At 42.9% G+C, this 25,415-nt stretch overlaps 1 protein-coding gene and 1 long non-coding RNA gene across 2 annotated transcripts in view; one reads left to right on the top strand and one right to left on the bottom strand.

Annotated features, from left to right (window-relative positions):
* Nucleotides 1-15,378, bottom strand: part of Rbm20 (RNA binding motif protein 20) — a 177,745-nt gene extending 162,367 nt beyond the window's left edge. Inside the window, exon 1 of the mRNA XM_047552872.1 lies at nt 14,784-15,378. Within this exon, the coding sequence (XP_047408828.1) occupies nt 14,784-14,959 (176 nt within the window). The 5' untranslated portion in view covers nt 14,960-15,378. The remainder of the gene's footprint in view (nt 1-14,783) is intronic.
* Nucleotides 15,379-17,888: 2,510 nt separating this feature from the next.
* LOC124985411 (uncharacterized) lies at nt 17,889-25,205 on the top strand. The gene is made up of 4 exons (XR_007108853.1): nt 17,889-18,030; nt 18,688-18,791; nt 21,569-21,756; nt 24,418-25,205. It is a non-coding gene; the product is annotated as an uncharacterized LOC124985411 (long non-coding RNA).
* Nucleotides 25,206-25,415: the final 210 nt, after the last annotated feature.

Here is a 25,415-nt window from a genome sequence, read left to right as displayed (position 1 = left end):
CCATTTCCACTTAATGCTAAGTGGTGAAGTGGAATTTATTATCCCCTGATCTTTCAGGATGCCTGGAAAATCCTGCTCATAACCTCACCTCGTATCAAATCAGAATGATGATGCCTATTTTCCTACGCACCTTACAATCCATTCCTACTAAACTAGGTGTTCTAGTTCTTGTATTTTCAATCTTAATCCTAGTAACTATTCCAACATGGCAGTTGTTCGAAGGAGACATAATATTCAGACCACTATTCTACACCAGTGCTGATTCAGAATCCTAGTAGCTTATCTTCACTATACTCTTTTGAATCAGACACCAGTAGACTAGCTTTTTATTATTATCAAACAATTAGCATCCATCTCATAATTCCTTAATATCCCCAAATTAGTACCATTTATAAACTTAATTGAGAATAAACTCCCCAAACAAAAAGTCATTGCAGTACATTAAATTACTCTGGTCCTTCTGTTCGGTACTTTGTTCCTATCAATATACATTCCTGTGTCTTGTCACCAATTGTGAGAACAAGCCTCACACCAATAAGGAACCTGCTGTCCCCAGGCCCTGGTGGAGCTTCAGGAGCTATGTGTCTCACCTTGGCACACAGTGGGGCCGGTGGAGCCCAGACTTTAAATCTTTTGAATCTGTGTTCCCCCATACGCTGCCTTTCCATATATAAAAGTCTATCTAGTCTTCCAGACGTGCGGCGCAAGTTGGAGAAATCCAAGCTTCAGTGTCACGGCCATGCTCACCTGTGAGACCACCCCACGTGGTCTTTCTCACCCCCAGGTCAGTTAGGTGGAAAACCAGGTTGCAGTGAAGTTCTTCATTCTAGTCTATATTCAACAAACTGCATCAAGGACCTCGTAGGTGTGAAGCTGCCAAGTGGATGGCACAGGCCCTGCCTGTGGAGTCTTTTTGGAGGCGTGGGGTAAATACTGCAATGAGATCACAGACTCCTCTCCCTGCTCAGGGTCAAGGAAAGCTCCCTGGAAGAGGTAAGGGCTAAGGAGAACCCACCAGGATGAACTGGAGTGACCTCGTTGAGGAGAGGGTCTAGGTAGGTAGAGGACGCAGGAGGGCAGCCCAGACAGGACGGCAAGCCCAGGGGTTGGAGGGCTAAGCAGGAACAGATCTGAAAGGCCCCTCGAAGATTCGGAAGCCTGGCCTACAGGCAACAAGAAGCCCAGCAGGGCTTTCAGCAAGCTGAGGACAAGAGGAAGGCTGCCCTGGTAGAGAAAGAAATGTCTGAGCCCAGGCCTGGCTGGAAGCAGGGGGAGAAATGGGAGGCCTGAAGTAAGGGGGTGGCAGTGGGCAAAAGGGAGGAGGGAATGCAAGTTGGAAGAAGGGGAAGGCCTGGCCCTGAGCCTGGGTCCTCCGGTCATTGGCCGGGGGACCCTGAGCCACTACGAGCCACTTAATCCCTACCTACTTCACAGGGTTGCTGGAGGATTAAAAGGGATAACCTAGGAGGAAACAAAGTGCCCTGTGAATGCAAAGCACTGCATACATATGCAGGTCACACCGGCACTGCTGCATGGGCAGAGTTCACATCACCCGCACAGGCACGGGTCGCCCAGCTCCACTGAAGGTCTCCGAGGCTCAACGGCCTCCTATCAATCTGGGCTCCAATCCCCTCTTCTATAAAACAGGAGAGCTGAAGCAGATGGCCCTTCTAGCTTGAAGTTCTGTTCTGTTGTCTCAACCTGCATGATAATACTTATTTGTCAAATGAAAAAATATTGGAGGAGGATACATTGATAGAAGAAAAAGAAAACAAGCTAAGGAGTGACTGATTCTGAAGACAAAGATGAAAAAGTGTGTGCTCTTTAAATGCCTCCATGGGTCACATCTACATGCTAGACTTGCAAAGAAAGGTTCACACCAGCTTTATCTGTAACAGCCCAAACCGGATAAATGGAAACCTGAATGTCCATCAACAGAAGAATGGATAAGCAACTGTGGTGTAGCCATGAACAGCATACTATTTGGCAAAAAATTTTAAAAAGGCCCTGCGGATGGAACCCAGGGCCTCACACCTGCTAGGTAAGTGCTCCACCACTGAGTTATGCCCCCAACCCTTTTTAATTTTCATTTTTTATTGAGAGGGTCTTGCTAAGTTGCCCGGTCTGGGCTCAAACTTGGGATTCTCCCACCTCAACCTCCCAAGAAGCACAGCAGGCCTAGACTTCTGAAGTAAACACCAACTCAGGTAACCTCAAAATCATATGCAAAAAAAAAATCCACAGAATGGGAAGAAAACATTTGCAAGTCATTTATCTGATAAGGGGCTGGTATTGAGAATTCATAAATAACTCTGACAATTCCACAACAAAAATGCAAACAATTTAAAAATGGATGATAGACTTGAATAGACATTTCTCTGAAGAAAATACACTAACGGCGGATAAGTACATGAAAAGAAACTCATTAACCACTTCATGCCCACTAGGGTTGCCATAAAAATAATAATAAAGTAACAAGTGTTCGCAAGGATGTGGAGAAAATGGAATCTGCATTTACTGCTGGAGGAAATATAAGATGGTGTAGAGCTTTGGAAGGCAGCTAGGAGTTTCCTCAATAAATTTAACATAGAATTACCTATGACCCACCAGTTCCCCACCAAGACATAGCGTCAAGAGAACTAACATTCAAATAAAAACCTGTACACCAATGTTCACAGCAGCACGATTCACAATAGTCCAAGGAAGAAACAACACAAATGTCTACTAATGGGTGAACAGATAAACAAAGTGCTATCAATAGAACATTACTCAGCAATAAAGAGGAATCATGTACTGATACACACCCCAGTATGGATGAACCTTAAAAGCACTATGCTAAGTGAAGAACTCAGTCACAAAAGGCCACTTGTTGTGTGATCCCACTTATCTGAAATATCCAGAATAGGCAAGCTCACAGAGACAGTAGATTAGATATTTTCAGGAGCTGGAGAGAGCATGGGAAGTAACTGATGAATGGGTACGGGTTTTCCTTTTGAGATGATAAAATTGTTCTGAATTAGATGGTGGTAATGGTTGCCCAACATTATGAATGTAGTTGGTGTCAGATTATACACTTGAAAATATTAAAGGGTAAACGTGATTGCTACAGTTCCAATGTGGCTTCTCCTCCCAAGAGTCATGTGCTGGAAGCTTGGTCTGCGGTGTGCTAGTGTGGCTCTGTTGTGCAGCTGGAGCTTTAAGAGGTGGGGCTTAGTGGGAGGTCACCGGTCATTAAGGGTGCTGTCCTCAGAAGGAATTAATATAGTTCCCCTAGGACTCTAGTTCATTCTCCCAAGAACAAGTTGTTATAAATTGAGGTCACCCCACACATTTGCCATCTTCTGTATGCAGTTTTTTTTCCCTTTCGACTTCTCTGCCTTGTGGTGACATAGCCAAGGAGGCCCTCACCAAATGCCAAACTAATGGGGTGTCAAGATCTTAGACTTTCAACCTCCAGACCTGTTAAATAAACCTCTTTTCTTTATAAAGTAACCAGTCTCAGATATCTTGTAATACCAACAGAAAATGGACTAATACAGAAATGTATGTGTATTTTTATTGCAATTTTTTAAACATATTCTCCCCAAAATCATTTGCTGATTGAAAGAAGCCAGCCCCCCCCCAAAAAAAATACAAGTTTTGATTCATTTGTATAAAATTCCAGAAAATACAAACTAATCTGTAATGACAGAAAGTACTGGTCAAGGAGAAGAGGAAAGGATAAAAAGCATGAAGAAACTTTGAGTTTATTATTATCTTAATTGTGTGATGACATGCAGTTTGGTGTACTTCAATTATACTTCTGTAATACTGGAAAAATTTAAAGTTTTATATAAATTATCATTGCATCTCTGAGTCACAGAATTATTGAATTGCTACATGAAATACACATCAAGGAACTCACTGTTTCACTGGCTCATACTGCAAGCCCTTCTGCAGATCAAAAGCAATCAACCTTTTCCTAATTTATTGATTCTCTTCAATCTGGCTTTTACATACCATGGTTTCTTCAAGCAAAAGAGCACCTGTAAGAATGTCTGAAAAGGCAGCTCAAGAAGCTTGCCTGGCAGAGACTGACAGCTCAGGGTGGCCAGGTTTCAAGGCAGGAATGCCTTTTGCTATTAATAGGACCCTGCGACACTTTAATCATTGCTGAATCCTGGTTTTCTGAATTGGTTCAAAAATGATCTGGGAGAACCTGGCAGATGTTCACTTTGCAAATCAAACTATCATATCTGTTATTATTTTAGCACATGCTGAGAGGATTATAAGTGTTTATATACTCTCTGTGAGCATCAAATTCAGGTCTGGCCTAAGACGCATAACAAGCAAAGTAAGACAGTGAATCAAATGCCAGAGTCGGATTTGCTCATGGAATTTAAATTGGGATATGGATTTCACTTTAAACTAAAAGGCACACTTAGAGCTAAAAGAAAAGAAAAAGTTTTTAATTGGATTGCTTAGTTTGTCTCAAATTAAACTTGACCTACTTTCAAATTTGTTTCAGCCATTCTTTTCCTGTCTTTTCTTTGTAATAGATTTTCTATAAATTATCTTAAGATATTTACATATAGATGACTTTAATAATCTCTATTCCTAGCCCCACTCTGCCAGTTCTTTAATAAATACGATTTTCTTAGCTTGTCTGAGTCCTTGTAAAGTTGTGAGTCAGTGTCCTCATCTTATTAAATGGGGAGAATAATAGCACTTCATAGATTATTGTTGGATTAAATCACCAAGTAGATTAAATGCCCATAAAGTGCTTAGAATAAGGGCTGGCACACAGGAAGCACTGAACAAAAGGTTAATAGTTATCTACTATTGTTCCCTTTTGCAGATGAGAATACTGAGGCTCGTGGCTGATAGAGGCAAAGCTGAATCTAGAGCACAGAGCATGCCTCCTCCTGATTCCTTTTGCCTCTCCACACCACTTTCCCCACCAAGACATATTCTGTGTATGAAAATAAGAGTACCAAACAGGAACAGGCAAAAATAGACACGTAACTTAAATCTAAAAAGCATAAACAAACTGGTAGTCACTGACCAGCTCCCCGACTCACTGGTTGAGGCCCCAGGGTAAGTCATCAGTCATTTTTAAAGTCAGTTTCATATGCTTTTTTTAAAAAAATATTTTTAGTTGTAGATGGACACAATACCTTCATTTGTTTTTTTTTAAAGTAGTGCTGAGGATGGAACCCAGTGCCTCACATGTGCTAGGCAAGCGCTCTACCACTGAGCCACAACCCCAGCCCGCATAAAGCCCTTGAAAAGGGAGATGGAAGATTTTTTTCAAAGAACCAACACTGTTTTGAGAAGATGCCCAAAAAAATCTCATAAGCTAGTAAAAAATACATTAGCATCCACTTTCTGCAATTAGCCATTAAAAGGAATTTATAGTCACCCTGTATGGACATTAAAAAGCATGGCAGCTTCCTATAGGAGTTAAGTGGAAAGTGGCTGGTCCATCAGTTGAATTCTTTCAAGTCACAATGGAAAAATCTAGAGACTCAAGTTAATATCTCCAGGCTGGTAGAAGGCAAGCATATTTGCAAGGCTGTTCAATTTGAACTCTAAGTCCAAACTCATCCATTCTAAGGTGATATTTATTGATCTTTCTAGTTCCACATGTTACATTGAAAGTGTGGTTTTTAATTTGGTCCAATTAAAAAAAAAAAAACCACTAGGTGAAAGTTTATTGGGAAACAGGATATCCAGAGGCCTCATAGTATCACCCCTCAGACTGTTTACAAGCAGTCTGTCGACAAGCAAAAGATGTCACTTTACAATGGAGAGAACTGGGTGTCACCATGTTAACCAAGGGATGGAACTCAGATCTATATCACACATGGTGCATCGTCGCCAAAGTGCTCACCCTGAACCTGGAATGAGGAAACAACAGTCAGCCAGTTCAGTAGTGTTCACGCTACAGGACAACTGGCCTGGAATCCGACACGAAGATCACAGAGGTAGATACACCTGGTAGGCAAAAGAAAAACTCCTGGAACACTTATGAACCAAATCAGGGGGTTAGACACCTGCTGAGTAAGACATCCTGGTAATTTAGAAAAAGTTAAAAATCTAGTGTTTGTTAGATAACATTTAAATAAGCCTAGTTTCCTCAGATATAATATCATTATGTAACTCACTTTCAAATAGTTCAGGGGAAAAATAGGAGAAAAAAAGAGAATGCACAAGAGCAAACAAGAACAGAAGTGTGGCTTCCTAAAAGCAAAGTATAATACAGTCAAAATTATATCCTTGGTTGAAACAAACTTGAGGCAGAGTAAGTGAAGGACGGGTGACAGAAACAACTGGCATTCCTATTGTTGGCTGGAGTTTGAGAAGTAAAATATGTTTTACTTCCTTTAAATAAAAATATGAGCTATGTTCTATACTTGAAAAGCTTCATCTTTCCACCACAGCTTAAAGGGTGTCAGGAGGATGCTTCTGTGTGTGGAAGGAAAGCAGTTATTGGGTTTTTCCCTATTACGGACCCAGAATAAAGTAATCTTGAGCCATGAGCCCAGGAGAAAAGGTGATGCTCGGCTTCTGTTTGGCTGGAAGACAGAGTGTGAGATGCCCTGCAGAGACCCGGTCTCCTGCCAGTGGGGGCAGGGGCACAGCTCAGGGAGGACAGACACACCCAAGGGTGCTCTTCTCCATCTTGTAGGGGGTATGAGCAGACTGGAGTCTGAGATAGATGATGAGCTGACAAATGGCCTTCACTTCTCTCTCCTCCACTCCCAGGCAAAGTAGAGCCCAGCAGAAAACACAACAGATGAGAAGTGGGGATTCTCATCTCGGCCTGGCCACTATGTGACCTTAAACAGTTCAGCTGGCCTCTCTTGTGTTTATTTGCCTTACCTAGAAAACCAGGAGGATGGGCTAAAACAGCTCTCAGAGGTCTTCCAAGATGCTAAAGGGCAGCACAATCTTGAAGACAGTGTGATACCAATGTGAAATGTCTATTCCCTTTTGTTTTTTAAAAAATGAAAGTATTTTTGTCTTCCCTGACTGCAATGAAATATATATTTTTTCCCCATATGGAAAATTATATATTCCATATATATATATATTATTTTCCATATGGGGAAAAAATAAGATAAACCACTATATTTCACCACCCAGAGTTAGAACCATGGTCATGGTCCACAATTTTATACTTGTTCCTTAGCCGCTTTTCCAAACTTCGAAGGGCTGACACACATACTCACACACATTTTTTTAAAACACAAAATCCTTGCATTCTTGCTGTTTCTAATTGTTTTTGGTTAACAATATTATATGATCCTTGCTTCATATCATCAATGAAAGCAAGATAACACCATTCCAATGGTTAACTGGTGCGTGCTATTATACAGACACCATGTTTTTTCCCAGCTGAGAAATTTAGGTGGTTTCCAATTTTTTGCTCTTCTAGACAATGTTGCAATAAATATCCTTCCATATGTATATCTTCATTTATGTACATTACTTAGACTATATATGTCAGGATTTAATCACACAACTAGTCTCCTTTTTTATGCAAGGTTTAAAAAATATCAATGTCAAATAAGGTTTCTCTATTCCCTGCTAGCCTGGGAGCACACAGCTCTGGCTGAGGGGCCCATGTCCTTCAGAAGATCTGGAAACATTCCTCAGGTCTCTTGATTCAGTGAGGCCACACCGAAATCTGAGGCCCAGCTTTAGGACAACCACAATTTCTGCAAGACGGAAAAGAGTTTTTAGGGCTGCTCTTGGCGGGTATTGGCTGCCCACCGAGCAAGCGGCCACTGTTTTCAAAGTTCAGGCTCCACAACGCTCCTATTTCATGTTGGTGGCTCCTTCGTTTATGTTTCTGCCTTTAAAATCAATAATGAAGACAAACACATTCCCGCCTGCCGGTAACATATCAAATTCAGACACGAAAAATCAATGGATCTGTCTCCTAAATTGAAAACAGTATTCTCTTTGCAAACCCAAGGATTTACTTTAACACTGCAAAATAAGCAACATTCCAAAATAATTGTTTTATACCTCCATTTTAAAGATTAGAAAACCGTTATTAAAACTGGTATTAGCATTTACTCTTTTGACTTTAAATCATGTTCCTGATCCAAATATTCTTTACAAATGCTCAAGAAAGCATTTCATTCCTTTTGTGGTGGTTGTTTTTGTGGTTGCTCAATCTCACAAACATGTACCTACACCCATGGCTGAAATTAAATCAACAAGGAACATATTCTCTATCAGATGGGGTGGGGTGCAGAGAAAGTCATTCAGCAATACTCCCGAAGACTCACCTCATTTGAGTCTTGGAAGAAATTACCATCCATCATTTCCAACCCCTGGAGAGGCTGGATTAAGAAGGTTAATTCGGCTTGTCTGGGTCACCCGCTCCCAGTCCAGGGTTTTTTCCTCTCTGATCCTCCTTCTCAGAAACTGAATAATTAATTTAAAGCAAAGACACTCATTTGATACTCAACAATGTCAGGCAGATCCTAAATAATTCTGTTTAATCACGAACTCAAAATAAGCCTCCCCACACACACACCAAAAACAAAAAATAAAAGGGAGAGAGAGAGATTAAAGCATATTTATAATATATTTCACCTTGTAATTCTCCTAACACTGGAGGTCAGGTATAAGGGTTGGTCTAACAAAATTCAAAGACATATTTGGGGGGCTGGGGTTGTGGTTCAGTGGTAGAGCACTTGCCTAGCATATGTGAGGCATTGGGTTCGATCCTCAGCACCACATAAAAAATAAATGAATAAAATAAAGGTACTGTGTCCATCTACAACTAAAAAAAATTAAAAATAGGGAAAAAAACGTATTTGGGAAATTGTCTACAGAAGAGTTGCAAAACTGAAAAGTATTAAAGATGTGCAGAAAACCTCAAATGGAGTTTTCCAGGTTGGGAACAGAGAGAAAAGTGGTGACTGAGAGCCGATGGGTCATGAGTGTGACCGAGAGAAAGCAGGTGCAAAGAAAAGGCAGCAACAAATGGCCCCGGTGCATCCTTAAAGCACATGCCCACATTAAAGCCAAGAAAAGTAGTGTGAAAACCATCTCCATGGGGTGATAACCCCCCTACACACATGCATGACCCCCAGCCTTTGGTTTCTGAATGCATGGAAAGATTTATTATGCAAACTGAGCTGCAAATTACTAACGCGTCTTCACACAAGCTGCCTCGCTGCTCCCTTTTTGCCCATAAAGTACATTAGCATTAATACGTGCTATCTCCCCTACAGATCTGCTGTCAGCAAGTTGGAAAACTTGCCTTGTAAACCATCAGGGGACTTATCTTATAAAATCCAGCAGGAGTCGTAGGAAAGAAGGGGATCAATTAACAGGACTGTAACTCCCAACATTGTAAAGAATTTATCATATTAGATGGATATTTGCAACATACCCAAAACAGGAACAAAAATAGTTGGGCGGGGGGGCAGGCGGGGTCCTTCCCTCCCACCTCCTCCTCAAACATCTGGCAGTGATGACTGGTCCCCAAACTTGCCTTGTCAAAGACTGAAACCTTTGTATAACTCCTCAGATGGGTGAGATTTAAACGCGACCACCCATTGGGCCCATGTGTGGTGTTAGAAACCAAATTCACATTGGGGATTCAAAAATCTGCCTTCCTAATCAGAATCAGGATTTCCCTTTCACCGGCGGGGATGAGCGATAGCACGTATTACAAAGATCCAGGAAGGGTCATTAACCAGGGAAGGGATAGCCATGGGTTCTTTTCTACAAATCACTATTTACCATCTTTGCTTTAATTCTTGACTACAGGTCATCTTACTTTTGGCAAAACTTTACAACACTCAGTTCTAAAACCACAGCAACCAATCCTTTACACCTACTATGGCTTCACAGCAACTCTCCCTGTTAAAATATACAAAAGATATTAGGTCATCCCCAACTAAAGCATTACTGTGGCCGGAAATTAAAATTCCATTAAGTAGCATTTTGTGGTAGAGGAGACTGGGTCAAGCCTTTGTCTGGCAGGGAATCAGGGCTGATGAAGGGACAGGGGATCCTGCTTTGGAATTTGTCTTTGGAGTTTCAACTCCACTACCTCACCTAATTTCCATGTTCAGTTTAGAGCATCTTAATTTCCGTCCTTTGGTTAGAGCCCAGTTCCCAACTCTTTGTGTATTTTTGTTTACCAAAGTTGTGAATTGAGCTATATCAGTTTGTTTACTTGAAACCTGGCTGTCTGGGCAGAGAAGAAATATTAGTTTAAACTGAAGTTAAGAACCTACAGCCGCAAGAAAAATAAATCAAGGGGAGAGAGAAACTGGATAATGTGGGATCATTTCACTGTGAGTCAATCCTGGTTGGGGACTTTTCCCCCCTGATAACTATCAGGATAGGCAAAGAGATCTTAACAGATCAGAATTCACATGCCAACTGCCAAATTTAGGCTTTTTAAATTATCAATTTGATAAACTACTCAAGAGGCAGTAAGAGAAGTTGACAGAAGAATAAAAATGGGAATCAAAACTTTTTTTCCTCATGTAGTACTGGCATTAGAACAGCTCTGTGTGCACCATATGTAGAGTCATTTAGTGTGACTAATGGGAATAATGTACTACATTTCATAATACTGATCTCTTGGGCAATTTGAGAAAAACTCGTAACAGGAAGGCTATATGCACTATCTAAAAATACTTATCACAACGAATCCTCCAGCAAAATTTATTTAAAAAAAAAAAAAATACCTGAAAGAGGACGTCTAGGGGAGCAAATAAACTTTTCCAAATGCTAAGAAAAAAGCCCGTCTTCTCTCCTCCCATTTCAGTAAACACTTAATCCTCTCAGATGTTTTCCCCCTGCCGAATGCTTGTCTTACGTGCAGTTTAAGATGGTGTTTAAAATTTTCAAAATTCTTTCTACAAGTGTATTCCTATTTCCCCTAAAGGAGGGGGGTGGCGGGGGCTCAAACTGATGTTAGAAACTGGCACAGATGTTAGAAATTCCATCCTCTTTCCAGAAAAGGACCAAATATGAATGTGAGGTAATATCCCTTTTTAGCAAAATTTTTATTTCCTCTCTCTGGCTCTGGATGTAATTGTCAATATGCCCATCAAAGTGGGTGGACATCATGCCCTAAGAGTGATGTGGTAATCCCTCCCAATGCAGGATGTCTATAAAATTATCTGATATCAGAGCTGCTACTTATAACATCTTCTATTCTGAGTCAGGGAAGTCTGCAAACAGAGAGCAACAATTTAACGCTATCTGGAAGATCATAGCTGGTTTTGTGTCTTCAAAAACCACCAACACTAGCACTCAGGTGATACTACCAAATGCTAAATCAAAACTTTTGCTATTTTTATAATTGTTTTTTATTTGTTTAAAAAAATGAGTTGGAAAGGAAAAAATTAAGTCTTCTGGGCTCAAATATGCAACCTGATGCCATCAATGAATCAGGAATACATTACCTGTAAATCAAATAATTTAGGAAAATCACTTATGTGGTTCACTTCATAAAAGGTGTGTTTAATTTTCAGCATGATTACTAGCACACTTTGTAGTCCCATCTGACAGCTGACTTCAACATTTCACACAGAATTGAGTGACTTTGTTTTCATTCCGATAAGCATTTTAAAACTTGCTATCTAAAATGTAAGTACATGGTGCTTATCAAGATTAATAAGTAACTTCCTATAGATTAGGGTTAGGTTTGCTTTTAAAGCACACAATTGAAGCAAAATAATCTTGGAAGTAAAACATTAATGTTTGAGGAGTTAAATCCTTATAAAATACTAACAAACAAATGTTTTCTTATTTCTGCTAGCATGGAAAATCCATTTAACTTTTAAGTTCTCTGTTCTGATTTTCTAAACTCATCCCAAATCTCCTTCTAAGCTCTTATTTATATTTCCCGTTGCCCAAACAGCTAAAAAAAAAAAAAAAAAAAGTTTTAAATGTTTTCTGTTATTTACTATAATACTCCAGACTGGCCAATTTGGAAAATCCACATTTCAAACAAAAATTGTACAAAATATCGTGTGTCTATAATTTGGTGGATAATCTTTACAGGTATGCTAATTTTGGTTAAGGGAATGCAATGGGTATATATAAACCTTAACTGGAACTAAGAATGCAATAAGAAAGCAAAATATTCCTGACTAAAAAAGCACCCCCAGAAATTCAGTGTAGATGCAGTCTCCATAAGCACTGAGACCGTTTTAGTAAAACAAACACCCAAACCCGTCTCATTATTCATCGTTGCACTTCATGTGTTTAGCTACTTACGTGCAGTATTCAGGCAGTTCTCTTAACACCAAATACAATGCACGTGGATAGGAATCATTTTTATTATGATCGTTACAGTGGTTTTACCAGAGTCATTGACTTCACCCAAAATGAAAGCCATTACTAATAAAAAACAGCATAACACAGACCTTGAGAACTGCAAGGAGTCTTGTACTCCCTAAATGCTATGCTACATGAAGATTGATGTGCCCATAATTTTGAAAGAAATCAAAACTTCTCCTCTTACACTTTACATAATGACTGAAATAACTAGAAAAACTAGAGGTTCCTAGTAATATCTAATATATGTTTCATTAGAAAAGAACTTCATCCAAAGCTTTCGCTCACGGAAGTCTCCAAATTCAGAGGCGGACAACTCATTTTGCCGCTAAGGACAGTCTCACCGCTACATTTTCTCAAGGATGGCTGGTGCAAACGAACGGCACCACCTCATCACTACATAAAAATGGTTGCTGAGATTAAATTATGCAAACGTGGTTTCAAAATAAGCTGCTCAAGTTTCAGCGCATTAAAGATGGACCTGCAAAGCCATTTGCCATGTTGCGCCTGGTTCCAGCGGAATTTCAATGGGGACAGAGGGGAGCACAAACCCCAAATCATCCTTATAAAGAAAGACTCTGAAACATAAGCGCCCGAACATCAAATCCCATGGGCACATTCACTGGCCTTGGACCTGGTCCCTGAACAGCGATCTGTCACCAATGCAAAACAAGACAGAGCCATAAGGTGCTCCTTGAGATCTCCATCCTGGGCTGTAAGCAGAGGGGGCCATCTTTGAAAAGCTCAGTTCTGTCTTTTAAAATAAGATATTCCAGAGAAAGAATTTTCAAAATGGGGGAGAAGTTTTTAGGATAAATTATTAATTATAGGAAGTAATTAAAATCTATGTTAAATGGCCCATTTGCACAAAATGGCATTTATTTTCCATCTGGCATCATTTCATAATCAGACACCCATCTCCAAAGATTTTTCTGTGAATATGAATTTCCTAGTTTTCTCCTACTGAAAAACAAATGATAGAAAAATGTAGGAAATTACAATACCAAAGTAAATTCCATAAGTTCCCTATGTACCCTAATTTCAAGGCACAAGCCAGTGGCTGAGTGAGAAGTACATCAGATGTTTCCAAATTAATAATTGGTCAAAGTGAATTTTTTTTAGTAAGTAGAATTTATATTTTTAATACTTTTTTTCTTTCGGTTTATATTTATGTTAAGGACTAAAGAGATATGTCAAGTAAGGAGTTATATAAACTATCAATCATATTTAGTGTTAGCTGAAATAATCTGCAAAACAATAACATGAAATATTTCCATTTTAAATAGTTGGAAACAGTAATTAAAAGTTATATAAAATAGCAAATTTTTAAAGCAAAAAAACTTTAAAAATGGAGCTTTACTATTCCAGTCAATAAATAGGGAACCATTTTGTACTGAAATATGAGACCAGCATTATTGATGTCAAACTTGAGTTTTCACTCTATTACATAAGTCGGTTTTCAAGACTATAAATATTTAACTGCTATTTGCTTCCACTTACACCCCTCACTGATTACATCTCTTGCTACATTTTAATAAGTTTAGTAACTCCCAGCATCAATACAGCAGCTCCATGCGACAGATTTTTGCTGTACTTATGTGCAGTTATTGAGTGCCGCTTAGTTTCCCCAAAGCGCTCACCATTCACTTTCCTACACTTCTTAAACTAGTATTGAGAACTTCGTCACAAGCTAACTAAACCTTTAGGAAAATAAAGATCCTTCAAATAAACCAGCATTGTAGGCCTGAAACTGTCAAAATCTCGCTAGGAGGAAGAAAACAAAACATCACCATTTTACTTTACGTTTCCCAAAGGGACCGAAAGAGCTTCTCGGGATCTACTGCCCATCCCAACCAACTCACGCATTGGGACGACAATGCAATTCACGACCCAAGTCGCACAGTTCACCCGAGTCACAAGATGGTAACATTCATGGTAAACTGTGGTGCGGCCGAGAGCCCTTCGCAAGGGCCTTCTTGAAAAGTGTCTACACCTCGGGGCAAAGCCAAATATGTTGTTTACAAGCCCTCATCTTCTTTGCCACCCCAAAGTCACTGGTTGACTCCAGGCCACCATTAAGGGTGGTTTCATTCGTGAAAGCATTTCACTTACGCACCCTCAGGCGCGCGCACACTCACGCCCGACTCTCCATACATTCCAGAGGCCTCCGGGGACCAGAAAGATGAAAAACAGTCTCTGGGTCATTTTCCCCCAATTTGAACTATTTTGGTTCAAAAGAGTCAACTAACATCCCTGAAAAGACAGGGGATGAGGAAAACAAAAGTACTTCCCCCAAATAACTTTGCTTCTTCCTCCCCAACCTTACAGCCAGCCAGAATGGCACCCCAGAGAGAGAGCTAGAAAACTTCAAACGCAAGGGGGCCAGGCTAGGTTTAGCAGGGACCGAAGATGAAGCCACAAAGAGGGTGTCCCAAGCGCACCCACCGTTCCGGCTCCCTTCTCCCTCCTCTTACTTTTGGATGATCTGGGGTAGGCCGGCTTGGGGCGGCGGCGGAGGCGGCGGCTGCATCCCTCGTGGGCCCGGGGGCGCCGGGGACGCCTGGGCACCCGGCACAACGCAGGCATCTCTGTCCGGTTGCTCCGGACCGCTGGGGTCCGCGTCCTGGCTCATGGGTGCTGCCAGCACCATACGGGGCGAGACCCACCCGGGCTCGCGGCGAGGGAACGCGCGAGAGGGGCGGTCCCAGGGCACCGGCGCTCTCTGGCCGGGGTCCCCGTGCCTAGTCCCCTTGTCCTTTTCGGTGGCGCGGGGAGGAGACGCGAGGGGCGGGGAGGAGGCAGTCCCCGCGGCGCCGCCTCCTCCGCCTCCCGCCGCTCCCGCTCAGCCGGCCTGGCCAAGCGGGGGCGGGGGACGGGGGCGTCTCCCGGCCGGCGGGAGCTGCTTGGCGGCCAGGGTCCGCTCGACGCTGGGGTGGCCGGGGGAGCTCAGCCCGCTGCCTCTAGGCACAGCGAGCCGGGAGCGCGGCGTGAGCCCTCCGGTCCCGAGCCTGGCGCTCCGCAGCGCAGCACACGGCGTGAGAAGGCGGAACGCACGCCCGCCAGCGGCCCGCCGCCGCGCTCTCGCTCTCCCGGGAGCAGCGAGGCCTCCCGGTTGTCCCGGGAACGGCGCGCGAGGCCTGGCACCCCTCCTGCCAGGCGGAGCGGACTGAGGCCCGGGGCGTCCGCGCACATCGCTGGTGCTCCGGGCTTGGCATCTTCCGGCGCGGCTGGAGTCCCGCCAGCGCCACTCGCCTTTGAGGGACCCGACTCCTTAGAAGAAATATCCAGACCCTACCCCAGGCCGGTGGGACCTGTAACCTCAGGTCTTAGATGACCAGGCCCGAAGGCTCTCCAAATTGGCAATTCCAGCTGCTTATCGCAGGGGTCCCCAGAAGCAGCGGTAGTGGTTGCGGTGGGTTTCCGCATTTCCTTTTCTCCTCACTGAAAAGACCCCGCGAGCGCAAAACCAAAATCAAGCAGACGTCCTATACTTGCTACTTATTGGCAAATCTTAGTGGGACTATAAAGGGTACAGAGGGGAGCGTCGTCAGACGTCTGCCTTCGCCGCCTCTGGATTTCTGCCCCTTGCTCAGGAAGCCTCATGCGCGGCCACCTGTGCACCCGAATGCTCGCCGTGGGCGTGGACAACGTGCGCCTCTAAAGACCCAGGTGCAGCTTAGTATCCTGGGGCGCGGGTGCGTGCCTAGGAAGCACCTGGTTCCGCAGAAATGTCTAGCAGCTGGGCAAAGACCGGGAAAGTGGCTGTCCAGGGGCTTCTTACTGGCTGTCGGGCTTACAGGCATTCCAAATCCCGACGCCAGCAGCCCCGGGAAGCGGAAAAAAGCGTGTCTCTGCTGCCCGGAAGCCAGAGCGCTCCAGACGGCCCATGGCCTAGAAAGGAGTTTGCTGGGGTGCTGAAGCAGTGTCGCCACCCTCCCATAGCCACGAGGAGGGGAATTCTGGAGGTGGATCTCAGACCCAGCAGCTACTGAATTCCCTTTGGAATGTTTTCTCATCTCGGTTGGGAACTTCCAACCCAACCTCAGGAAGCTATGTCTGCTCCTCTCCATTTCTGCCATCCTACCTGTGATGTTCTCTTTCTCTATCCCCTTCTTCCCTCACTTTTTTTCCCCTCCTCTGACAAATGAAATTATATGATCAATTCTTTATATTCATGAAGCTCAGATCACAGTTCAGAAAATGGAGTCTCGCCCTCCCCCTCAAAACAAACAAACAAACAAATCTCAAGTGAATAGGGATTGATTGCTGTTCCCACTTTACAAGTGAGGAGGTTGGGGAGATTTGTCCAAGGACACCGGGCTGAGGCTGTAGGAACAAAACTCCTGTCCGGTTCTCTGAATGATTGGTTCATGGGTTATCTTCAGTTTCTATTGCTAAGTCTTAACTATGGTTTCCATAAAACCCTATCGTCTACCCTCACCTCCAGATTTCCTTGGTGGAAAGACATTACCCGAAATGAACAGTGCAACTCTTCTAGAAAATAAATTAAATCTTTCTATATATTTGCATCAAAATCTCCCTCTGAGAATACTTAAAAACCTCAGGGCAAAGGTCTTTGTAGTCACCAAGACCTGATTTTGAGTCCAGATTCTACAATTTACCAATGGAATGACAGCCTCTGTCAGTTACCAAGTGCTAAGCAAATTGGGAGTAAGGAGACCCTAGCTCCAGAATATCCCCCAGGAGTAGGGGTGATGTATCTTGCCTATTTGGTGCAGGAGGTGTTCCATGTAGCATTTATTATAGGTATGATTCTTTACTTTACAGTATTGTAGCCAAATAGAACCATAGATTTCAAATTCCAGGAAGCTGAGTGCTCAGAAGTCACACCATATTATTAAGTCTAACCTCCTAACATTTTTGCAGAGAATATTATGTTCTTTACAATTATCAACTTTTAATTTAGTTTTATTTTTGTGGCACCAGGATTGAACCCAGGGTGGCTTTGCCACTGAGCAACGTCCCCAGCCCTTTCAATTTTTTTTTTTTTTTTTTTTTTTTTCTTGTTTTGATTCAAAGCCTCCTGAAGTTGCTGAGACTGGCCTGGAACTTGGGATCTTCTTGCTTCAGCCTCCCCAGTCGCAGGGATTACAGGTATGCACCATCACACCCAACCTAAGAGCACATTGTACAGATGAACTCTCTGCACCACAAGACTAGCTTATGTGACAAAATAAGAAACAATGTATAAATCTAGGTATTCTTTAGGCTTTTCGGTCACCCTTTCCATAAATTTGAAAATTTCAAAATAAAATCAGAGAAAAATGAATGTTTCACAAGGTGTTTTTCAGAAATCCTATTTCCATGATTTATGTGTGCAGTTCATGTGTTACGTAATCACCAAAATTGGCATTGGAGCAGATCCAAAGGGAGAGGGCAACACTGGCAGAAATCTGAATCTCCTCCATGTCCTATCTCAGATACCCCCAAAAGTCTTCCAGGATGATGTTGGACAAGCATTTCCATTATGCAGATCAAATAGTAAGTGCATTAAACAGTTCCAGTGAAAAAATTTTTTAAATTTATCTTTTCTCTTTTCTTTCCAGAAGTAATGAGAAAGCATAAAGATACTAGCTGGGATTGCAGCCCTGCTTTTTCTGCACTGTCCCCTTCCAGGTCGCTGAAGGGTGTGCTTCACAGTAACTGAAGCAAGAGGAAGACTGAGTCACTGGTTTCACAAATGGGAAGTGTGACTGCAAGGTGAGGGCTGGTAACATCTCTGTGTTCCACTCTGCAAGGATGTCCTGTCCCTCCTTGACCCACGCACTACCAGCAGGCAGTGAGGCTACTGGTGTTTAACATGTTGAACACCTAACTGGAATCAGCTGCTTAGGGATTTCATAAGTCACCTTCACACCCATAGTTACCCCATGAAGTGGCTACCACTATCCGTATGTTATAATTGAGGAAAGAGTGTCAGATAGTAAGAACTTGCTCAAGGCTACCCTGCTTTTAAGGGACAAATAGCAGGATCGCAGGTAATCAGTCTGTCCAGAGCTCATCACCTCACCCCTTAACTCATCTCTCTTGTGATGCTGCCTGTGTCTTCCAGTGAATGTAAAAGGCCACCTGCTTTATGATTCAACTCTGCCACTCTTGTCTACCCAGATCAGTCAATTAGTAGGAGATATCTAAATTGATGGTGCAATAAGAAAATGTAAAGAAATGAAGCAATCCGAAGGAAAGAGAGGGAAATAGCACCCAGGTCTCTATTACTCTAAGATCATTCTCAAACTTGCTGGGACTCTGACCTCTGGCTTGCTCTCTAGTATTAATAAATAAATGTTCACCGAGTTCCAGGCTCTAGTCCTAGAAGTCTTCTTGAGCCATATTTCATTTCATATCACCACTTTGCAGACAGAGAAGTTTGAAGAACCCGTGCAAGAGAGCTGGAATAGGAACAGTGGAGTGGAGGTTTAGACTCTGGTCTGAACTCCTGGTTGTCTGTCCTGTATTCAAAGGTGAGAAAGCCCACCTTTGGGGCTGATGGTAAGCATTCTTCCCTGCAGATGAGATCATTTAAGATGTGCTATGGTTCCATTATGTGTACTATTACTGTTATTTTTTAGATAACAGTTTACTTAGTAGACTGTAAAGTTTGCTAATACCCAGAGCTGGTGAAACTTTGAAATGCATTCTCATACACTGGGAGAAAGCAAGAGTATAGGTTACTGCAACCTCTTTGGAAGGGAATTGGAATTGACCATTAAAATTCCAACAAGGGGGGCTGAGGCTGTAGCTCAGTGGTAGAGCTCTTGCCTCACATGGGTGAGGCACTGGGTTCGATCCTCAGCACCACATAAAAATAAATAAGTAATAAAAAAAAAAAAGTTTTTAAACTGCAACAAGGGAAATTGACTCAACAGTACCCTTCTGGGAATTTATTCTATGGGTTTATCTATAGAGCTACTTGGACAAGGGGGTTGATTTTTGTCATTGTTACTAAAAAGGGTGAGAGTGCCTACCAGTTAGGAGGTCTGCTTATAGAAAGATGGTCCCACCTATGCAGGATTACAGTGTAATCTGCAAAGGGAGGAGGTAGACCTCCATACACTGCTGGGAAGGAACTTCCTCCAGCTATCATCAGGAAGAACATAAAAGGTCCTCAGTAGCATTGTAGTATGTTAAATTTGTGTAAAATCAGAGTATAGAACTTTCTGGAAATTTTCTACAAGTAATTATTACGGCAAGTGCCTCTGGAAATTGGGACAGGGCCCAAACCTTTCCCTTTAATGACCTTGTTTTTTTAAAATAATGTGAATGGCAAAAGCATTATATTTTTTTGGTACATTACAGTTGTACATAATAGTTGGATTCATTTTGATGTAATCATTCTTGTGTGGAATTTAATTTACTCCATGTTAGTCCCTAGTTCTTTTATGACCTTCCATGTTGTTTGAATATTTGAAATAAAATGTACTGAAATGCATATTATTTAAATCTTCTTATGGACATTGTTATTTGTATTAACTAATGACAAAACTTAATGATTCATATTCAACTAGTAATTGTAACAACACTTAGTACATTAATAGGATATTTGCTTTTAAAGCAAAAATTCATCTGAAAGAATGAAGAAAGAATAATATTGTCCAGATTTAAACTCTACCCTTTAGATATTCTAACAGCTCCAGGAGAGACAGTTAAATAATTAAATAAGAATTTGCCAGCAGTTGAGTTGATATAATTAATTACAATCTACTAATTTAACAATTATGGATATATACCAAGCAACCTATCAATTTTAGCTGTAACATATTAACCATTATTGTGTTAATAAGAAGTTACCATTTTTTAAATGTTACTGTGTCAGTCTGTCTTCAGCACATAACATTTCCCATTTAATCCTCACAACCATCTTTTAGGTTGTTATTTTCTGCCCATTTTACAGAGAAGAAAACTAAGGCTCAGTGAAATTCAGCCCCTTAGCCAGCTGGTGAATGAAAGAGCTGTGCATCTAACCTCCGTCTTTATTACTGCTAGAGTTGAGTTCTTAAATTACTCTATCTGGTGTTTCTTGGTGAGATGGGGCTTTTGATCCTGGATGCCCCTCTCTAAACACTCAAGGTCTGATCCTCTCAGCTGTCTAAACGGTTCCAACCATTGGTTTCCCTCCAGGGCTTCTCTTTTCTACACCCCTAAGTTGAGCTTTATCTGTTTGTCATATCTCTTGCAAAACCAGAATATAATCTTGTTTTTGAACTCCATGGAATCCCTGCAGATGTTTAAAAACAATCATAAAATAAAACCCCATCCTGGTTTCACAAGGGATCACCTCTCTGAAAACCCAGGAGAGACAGTGCTGAAGGATGCTGTTTAAAAATAATATGGTTACTCATGGAACTGGATGCACATTTGAATTTGAAGGAGACAGTCAGGGAACTTTAGCTGAGGAAAAGTGAGGACATGACCCATGAGGCTCTTTTCTGCCCGACAACTCAGAGAACGTCCCTCATTGGCTGCAGGGAAAAGCTTAGCCTCCATCTCCTCTGGTAGGGGATTTATCAGCCAGAACCCTGGTCCTCTAATAAGCCCCACAGGTGTTGTATTATAATCAGAGAGGCAGCGGGGGAGGGGGGGATGTCAAGAACTCCAGGTTCTGGACCATTGGGCGTGTTCATTGTCCTGGAACAGAAAAACGATTATCCCAAATCACAAGTGACATGAGCATCTTTGCCTCCCCCAAAACCATCATTGTCTCAAGCCTCAGGGAGTAAGAACTCTGTCCTTTCACTACTAGCTTAGTACCTGGCAACAAACCAAGTGCAGATTGAGTCTAGGATCCTAGTGACTCAGGGCAACAGAAGAGATGGCTTCCTTGATGGTGGACTTTGGAGTTGTGCTTGGGTGAACCAGAGAACCAGAGAACAACATGCTCACATGCTGTTTCCAAGATAAAGCAAGGCAGGTCCCAGTACTAGGCTCCTACATGTTATAAAACTAGTTGCAACTGAATTTCTTGGGGTGGGGGGATAGGAAGTGATGGAGGTATGACATGAATGTGGGGGAAATGTCAGCTGGTGACTAATTGCATGATTTAAGTTCCATAGGGCTCTGCACCCCCTGTGGAGACCCAGCTTCCACACTACATGCTTAATCCCTGGGGAATGTCACTGTCATTCAGAAGCCCGCGGTGTGACTCCAGGGCCCAGCCAAGCAAAACAGCACTTCTCAGAGAGAGGGGGTTCCTTCATGCAGCCCCTGCTTAGTGGCCTCTTCTGTCTTCTCTTATCATCAGCCTGTCTGTCAAGCCAGTTGGTCTGCGGAGAATAAACATCTCAGGCTCTGTGCCCACCGGCTCTGGGATCAGGTGACCATTATGGAAGGCTACACCGGAGGCCTCTGCATGCCAGAGTGACGCCGGGAACAGAGAGAGCCTGTGACATGCTGACCTCATGGAGTGGGCACCCATGCAGCTGGCCCAGGGTGAGTGCCACTCCCTGGTGTGGCCTCTTTGATCATCTTCAGGCCACCCCCTCCAGGAGACCCTGCCCAGTTCCCTTTTAACACAGACTCTGGAGTCAAACACCTAGTGCCACAGCCTGCCTTCCTATGTGGTACTGACTGAGTACTTTACCTCTCTGTGTCCCCAGCTGGAAAAGGACTGGTGAGGATTAAATGTAAGGTACTTTGACCAGTGTCCTCTGGCATGACTGGGCCCAGTAAGCCATTGTTGGCTGATTTTATCATGATTCCTAGACTTCTCCAATGAGAAGGGGGAGGTCAGTCGTCCTCAGCATTAATAAGATCTAGGATGAAAAGACGTAGTCACAAGAACAGGTAAACAAAAAAGAGGGTATTGTCAGAAGAACACACTGATTAAGAAACTTACAGACTTGGGTTTGGGTCCTGGTTCAGCCCAGTGACAGTGAGCAGTTTACGTAGACTCTCAGTCCTCAGTTTTCAAATCTGCAAGATGGGAATAACAATCCTTTCCTTCCCTGCTGTTGTGAGGTCTGAGCTCAAGCCTAGCCCAGAGTCACCTCTCAGCACATAGGGCTATGATGACAACTGTATGCCCAGCTATGCGACCCCCACCAACTCTGAAAACCCAAATCTGTTGACAGCAGGATGCCCAAGAGAGTGAAGGGGGTGACAGTTGTGGTTTTGTTTTGTTTCTCAAAGTAGGGGATTTGGTAGGGATGGGGTATACCTGCTCCCTGGACTGCTTTCCCGAAAACTTGACTTTTTTTTTTGAGATTATAACTTTTTGAGACTGACTTTATTAACCCATTATAAAGCTTATGATATTCACCCAAGTTGTTGCATGCATCAATTATTTGTTCCTTTTATTATTGAGCAGCATTTTGTACTATGGTTGAACCACAGTTTGTTTATCCATTTACCTGGGGAAGGATCTTTGAGGTTTTTTTGCTTTTTTTTTTTTCAGGTTTTTTTTTTTCTTTTTTTTTATTAATTTTTTATTTGTTCTAATTAGTTGTACATGACAGTAGAATGCATTTATACATTTTGATAGATCATACATGAATAGAGTGTAATTTCTCATTTTTCTGATTATACATACTGCAGGATCACATCCGTCATGCAGTTGATTAAAAAAATTCCAAGGAAAGTCTGTTGGGATTGGGGAAAGGAGGGAGTTGCTAGCATATGTCCATTTTACTCTCCTTGCTCCCCAGGAACCCATGAACTAAGCATAATAAGCATGCCTTGACTGTCCGAGGGAGGGGTATGGTTGAACTGTGTTCTCACCAAGGATACACTGAAGTCCTACTCCTATTGCATGACAAGGTGATCTTGTAAATAGGGTCTTTGCAGATGTAATCAAGTTAAGATCTGGTCATTAAGGTGGGCCCCCATTCAATGTGGCTGGTATCTTACAAGAAGTGGGAGGTTTAGACAGAGACACACAAGGGAGAGTAGCAGGTGGTGACAGATGCAGCTGCAAGCCAGGGAACACCAAAGATTGACAGCCACCACCAGCATGCAGAGAGAGGCAAGGAGGGATCTCTACATAGTCTCAGAAGGAGGGTGGCCCCACTGACACCTGGATTTCTGACTTCTGGCCCCAAGAACTGTAAAACAATAAGTTTCTATTTTTGAAGCCATCTGGTTTGTCGGACTCGGGGATGGCAGCTCTAGGAAAACAGCACAGAAGGGAAGGAACAAGAGAGAGGGAGGAGCCAATAGGCTTTTGTTCCTTGATCGGAAAGCCCACAAGGCTAGAAGGAGGAATGCATAGCCAGAGGCCTTCTCCTCCATCCCATAAAGGCTTGACCCCCAATTCCAATTCTAGGGCCACCAAGTATCCTTCCAAGGAAGGCAAACTATTTGGACCAATTAAGACATGGGGTTAGGAGACAAGGATCTATGGTCTAAGAAGGAAGGATTTGGCCATCCAAGCCTCCGCAGCCTCACCCTGGTCCAGCCTGTGGGTCAGGCTGGAAGAACACCTCTGCATCTGTACACCCACCTCCTCTTGTCTGCCTCTGGCTCCTGCTGAACGCCCCCTCTCCTTTCTCACCCTGACCCTTCGAGCTGACTCCTCCTTCCATACCCAGGAGCACCTTTCTGGATTCTACTAGTCCAGAAATCTCTTCCCTTGTTGGAGAGCATATTGCATTTCAAGGTCAACACGTCCCACTCTGAAACTAATTGTGTCTTCCCTGATAAGTCACATGCATTTTTATTTGATGATGTGGTCCCTTTTCACTGCTTCTTCATTTATTTTTTCTGTTTCATGTTTGTCCCCCTGACAAGACCAGGGATTCCTGCAGAGATTGGGAAAGAGCTTCTCGAAGCTCTTTCAGCCTCACTGAGATCTGCCCACACTATGATATGAACGTGTTTCTTTGATTCAATGCAAGAATGTTAACTATGGAGACTTGGAAATGGGAGTGTTTTGTAGTTCTGTGGTTGATTTGCCTGTAACACTATTTTGGGCGGCAACAACTTTAAAATCAGACAGATTATAAAGCATGTGTAGGCTTAAATCAACCCTGATTCTATTGATTAGTAGCTAGCAACTTGGGCAATTTGCCTAACTGCTATGTGTCTCAGTTTCCTCACCTATAAAATGAGGTGTGTATGTCACAGGAGTCACAATTTGTGCTTGGCACTTTGTAGGTGCAGAATTTACCTCTGGAATCAATAATGTATATAAGTGCTTAGCACCATGTCTGCCAAAGTTCGCGATGATAGAGTGGAAAAACAAACTTTCTCCAACTGCACATTCACAACAGAGACCGCTTCTGTCATCCCCAGATGTGCTTCCTCCCCATCAGCAAGCAAGCCAGCAGTTCCGCAGAGGATGCCAGTGGGCATCCTCTAATTCAGTTCAGTTCTACACTGTCTACCTGGAGACAGCATCAGAGCCCTCAGGTCGATGGCTAGGTCTACAAGACTGCTCCCAACTTCAGGTGCTCATCCCAAATCCAGGCTTCCAGCACTTCCAGCTCTTCTGACCAACCAGCTACCAACTGGGGTTCCCATCCCCCTTCCTTAGGCTCAACTCATTTAGTAGAGCGACTCGTAGAACTCAAGGAATTTAATCTACCAGCTTATGATGGAGGATATTTTAAAGAATACAAGTAAAGAGATGAAAAGCTGCATAAGGTGGCGTCTAGAAGGGTCCCGGGCAGGCGCCTCCAGCGCTGTGGAGCTGCAGCGTGCCCCTTCCAGCTGTGCAAGCCTCCAGAAGCTCTCCGAACCTTGCCCTTCAGGTTTTCTAAGAGACTCAGTTGCACAGGCATGATGGCAGCCTGGACAACTGTGGAGTCATGTGACTGGGCAATAAGGGCATGATGTAATGCTCAGAGACTGGGTGAGGGGCTGGCGTTGTGGCTCAGTGGAAGAGTGCTTGCCTAGCATGTGTGAGGCACTGGGTCTGATTCTCAGCACCACATATAAGCAAATAAAATCCATCAACAACTAAAAGATATTAAAAACAAAAACCAGCAAGGCCTGTGTGTTCAGATTTCTTGGCTTCTCTGGACAGCATTCCTTCCTCCTGGCTATGGAGCAGGACTCCTGAAATGGAGGTCTTATGAGCTAATATCAGACAGAGTAGGTCAGAGAATTGATTTACGGTCAGCTCTAAGAAGAAAGGCAGGGGCGATTAGAGT

The sequence above is a fragment of the Sciurus carolinensis genome, chromosome 5, assembly GCF_902686445.1.
Source record: "Sciurus carolinensis chromosome 5, mSciCar1.2, whole genome shotgun sequence".
Taxonomy (NCBI): Eukaryota; Metazoa; Chordata; class Mammalia; order Rodentia; family Sciuridae; genus Sciurus; species Sciurus carolinensis.
This window is presented reverse-complemented; position numbering and strand designations above follow the sequence as displayed.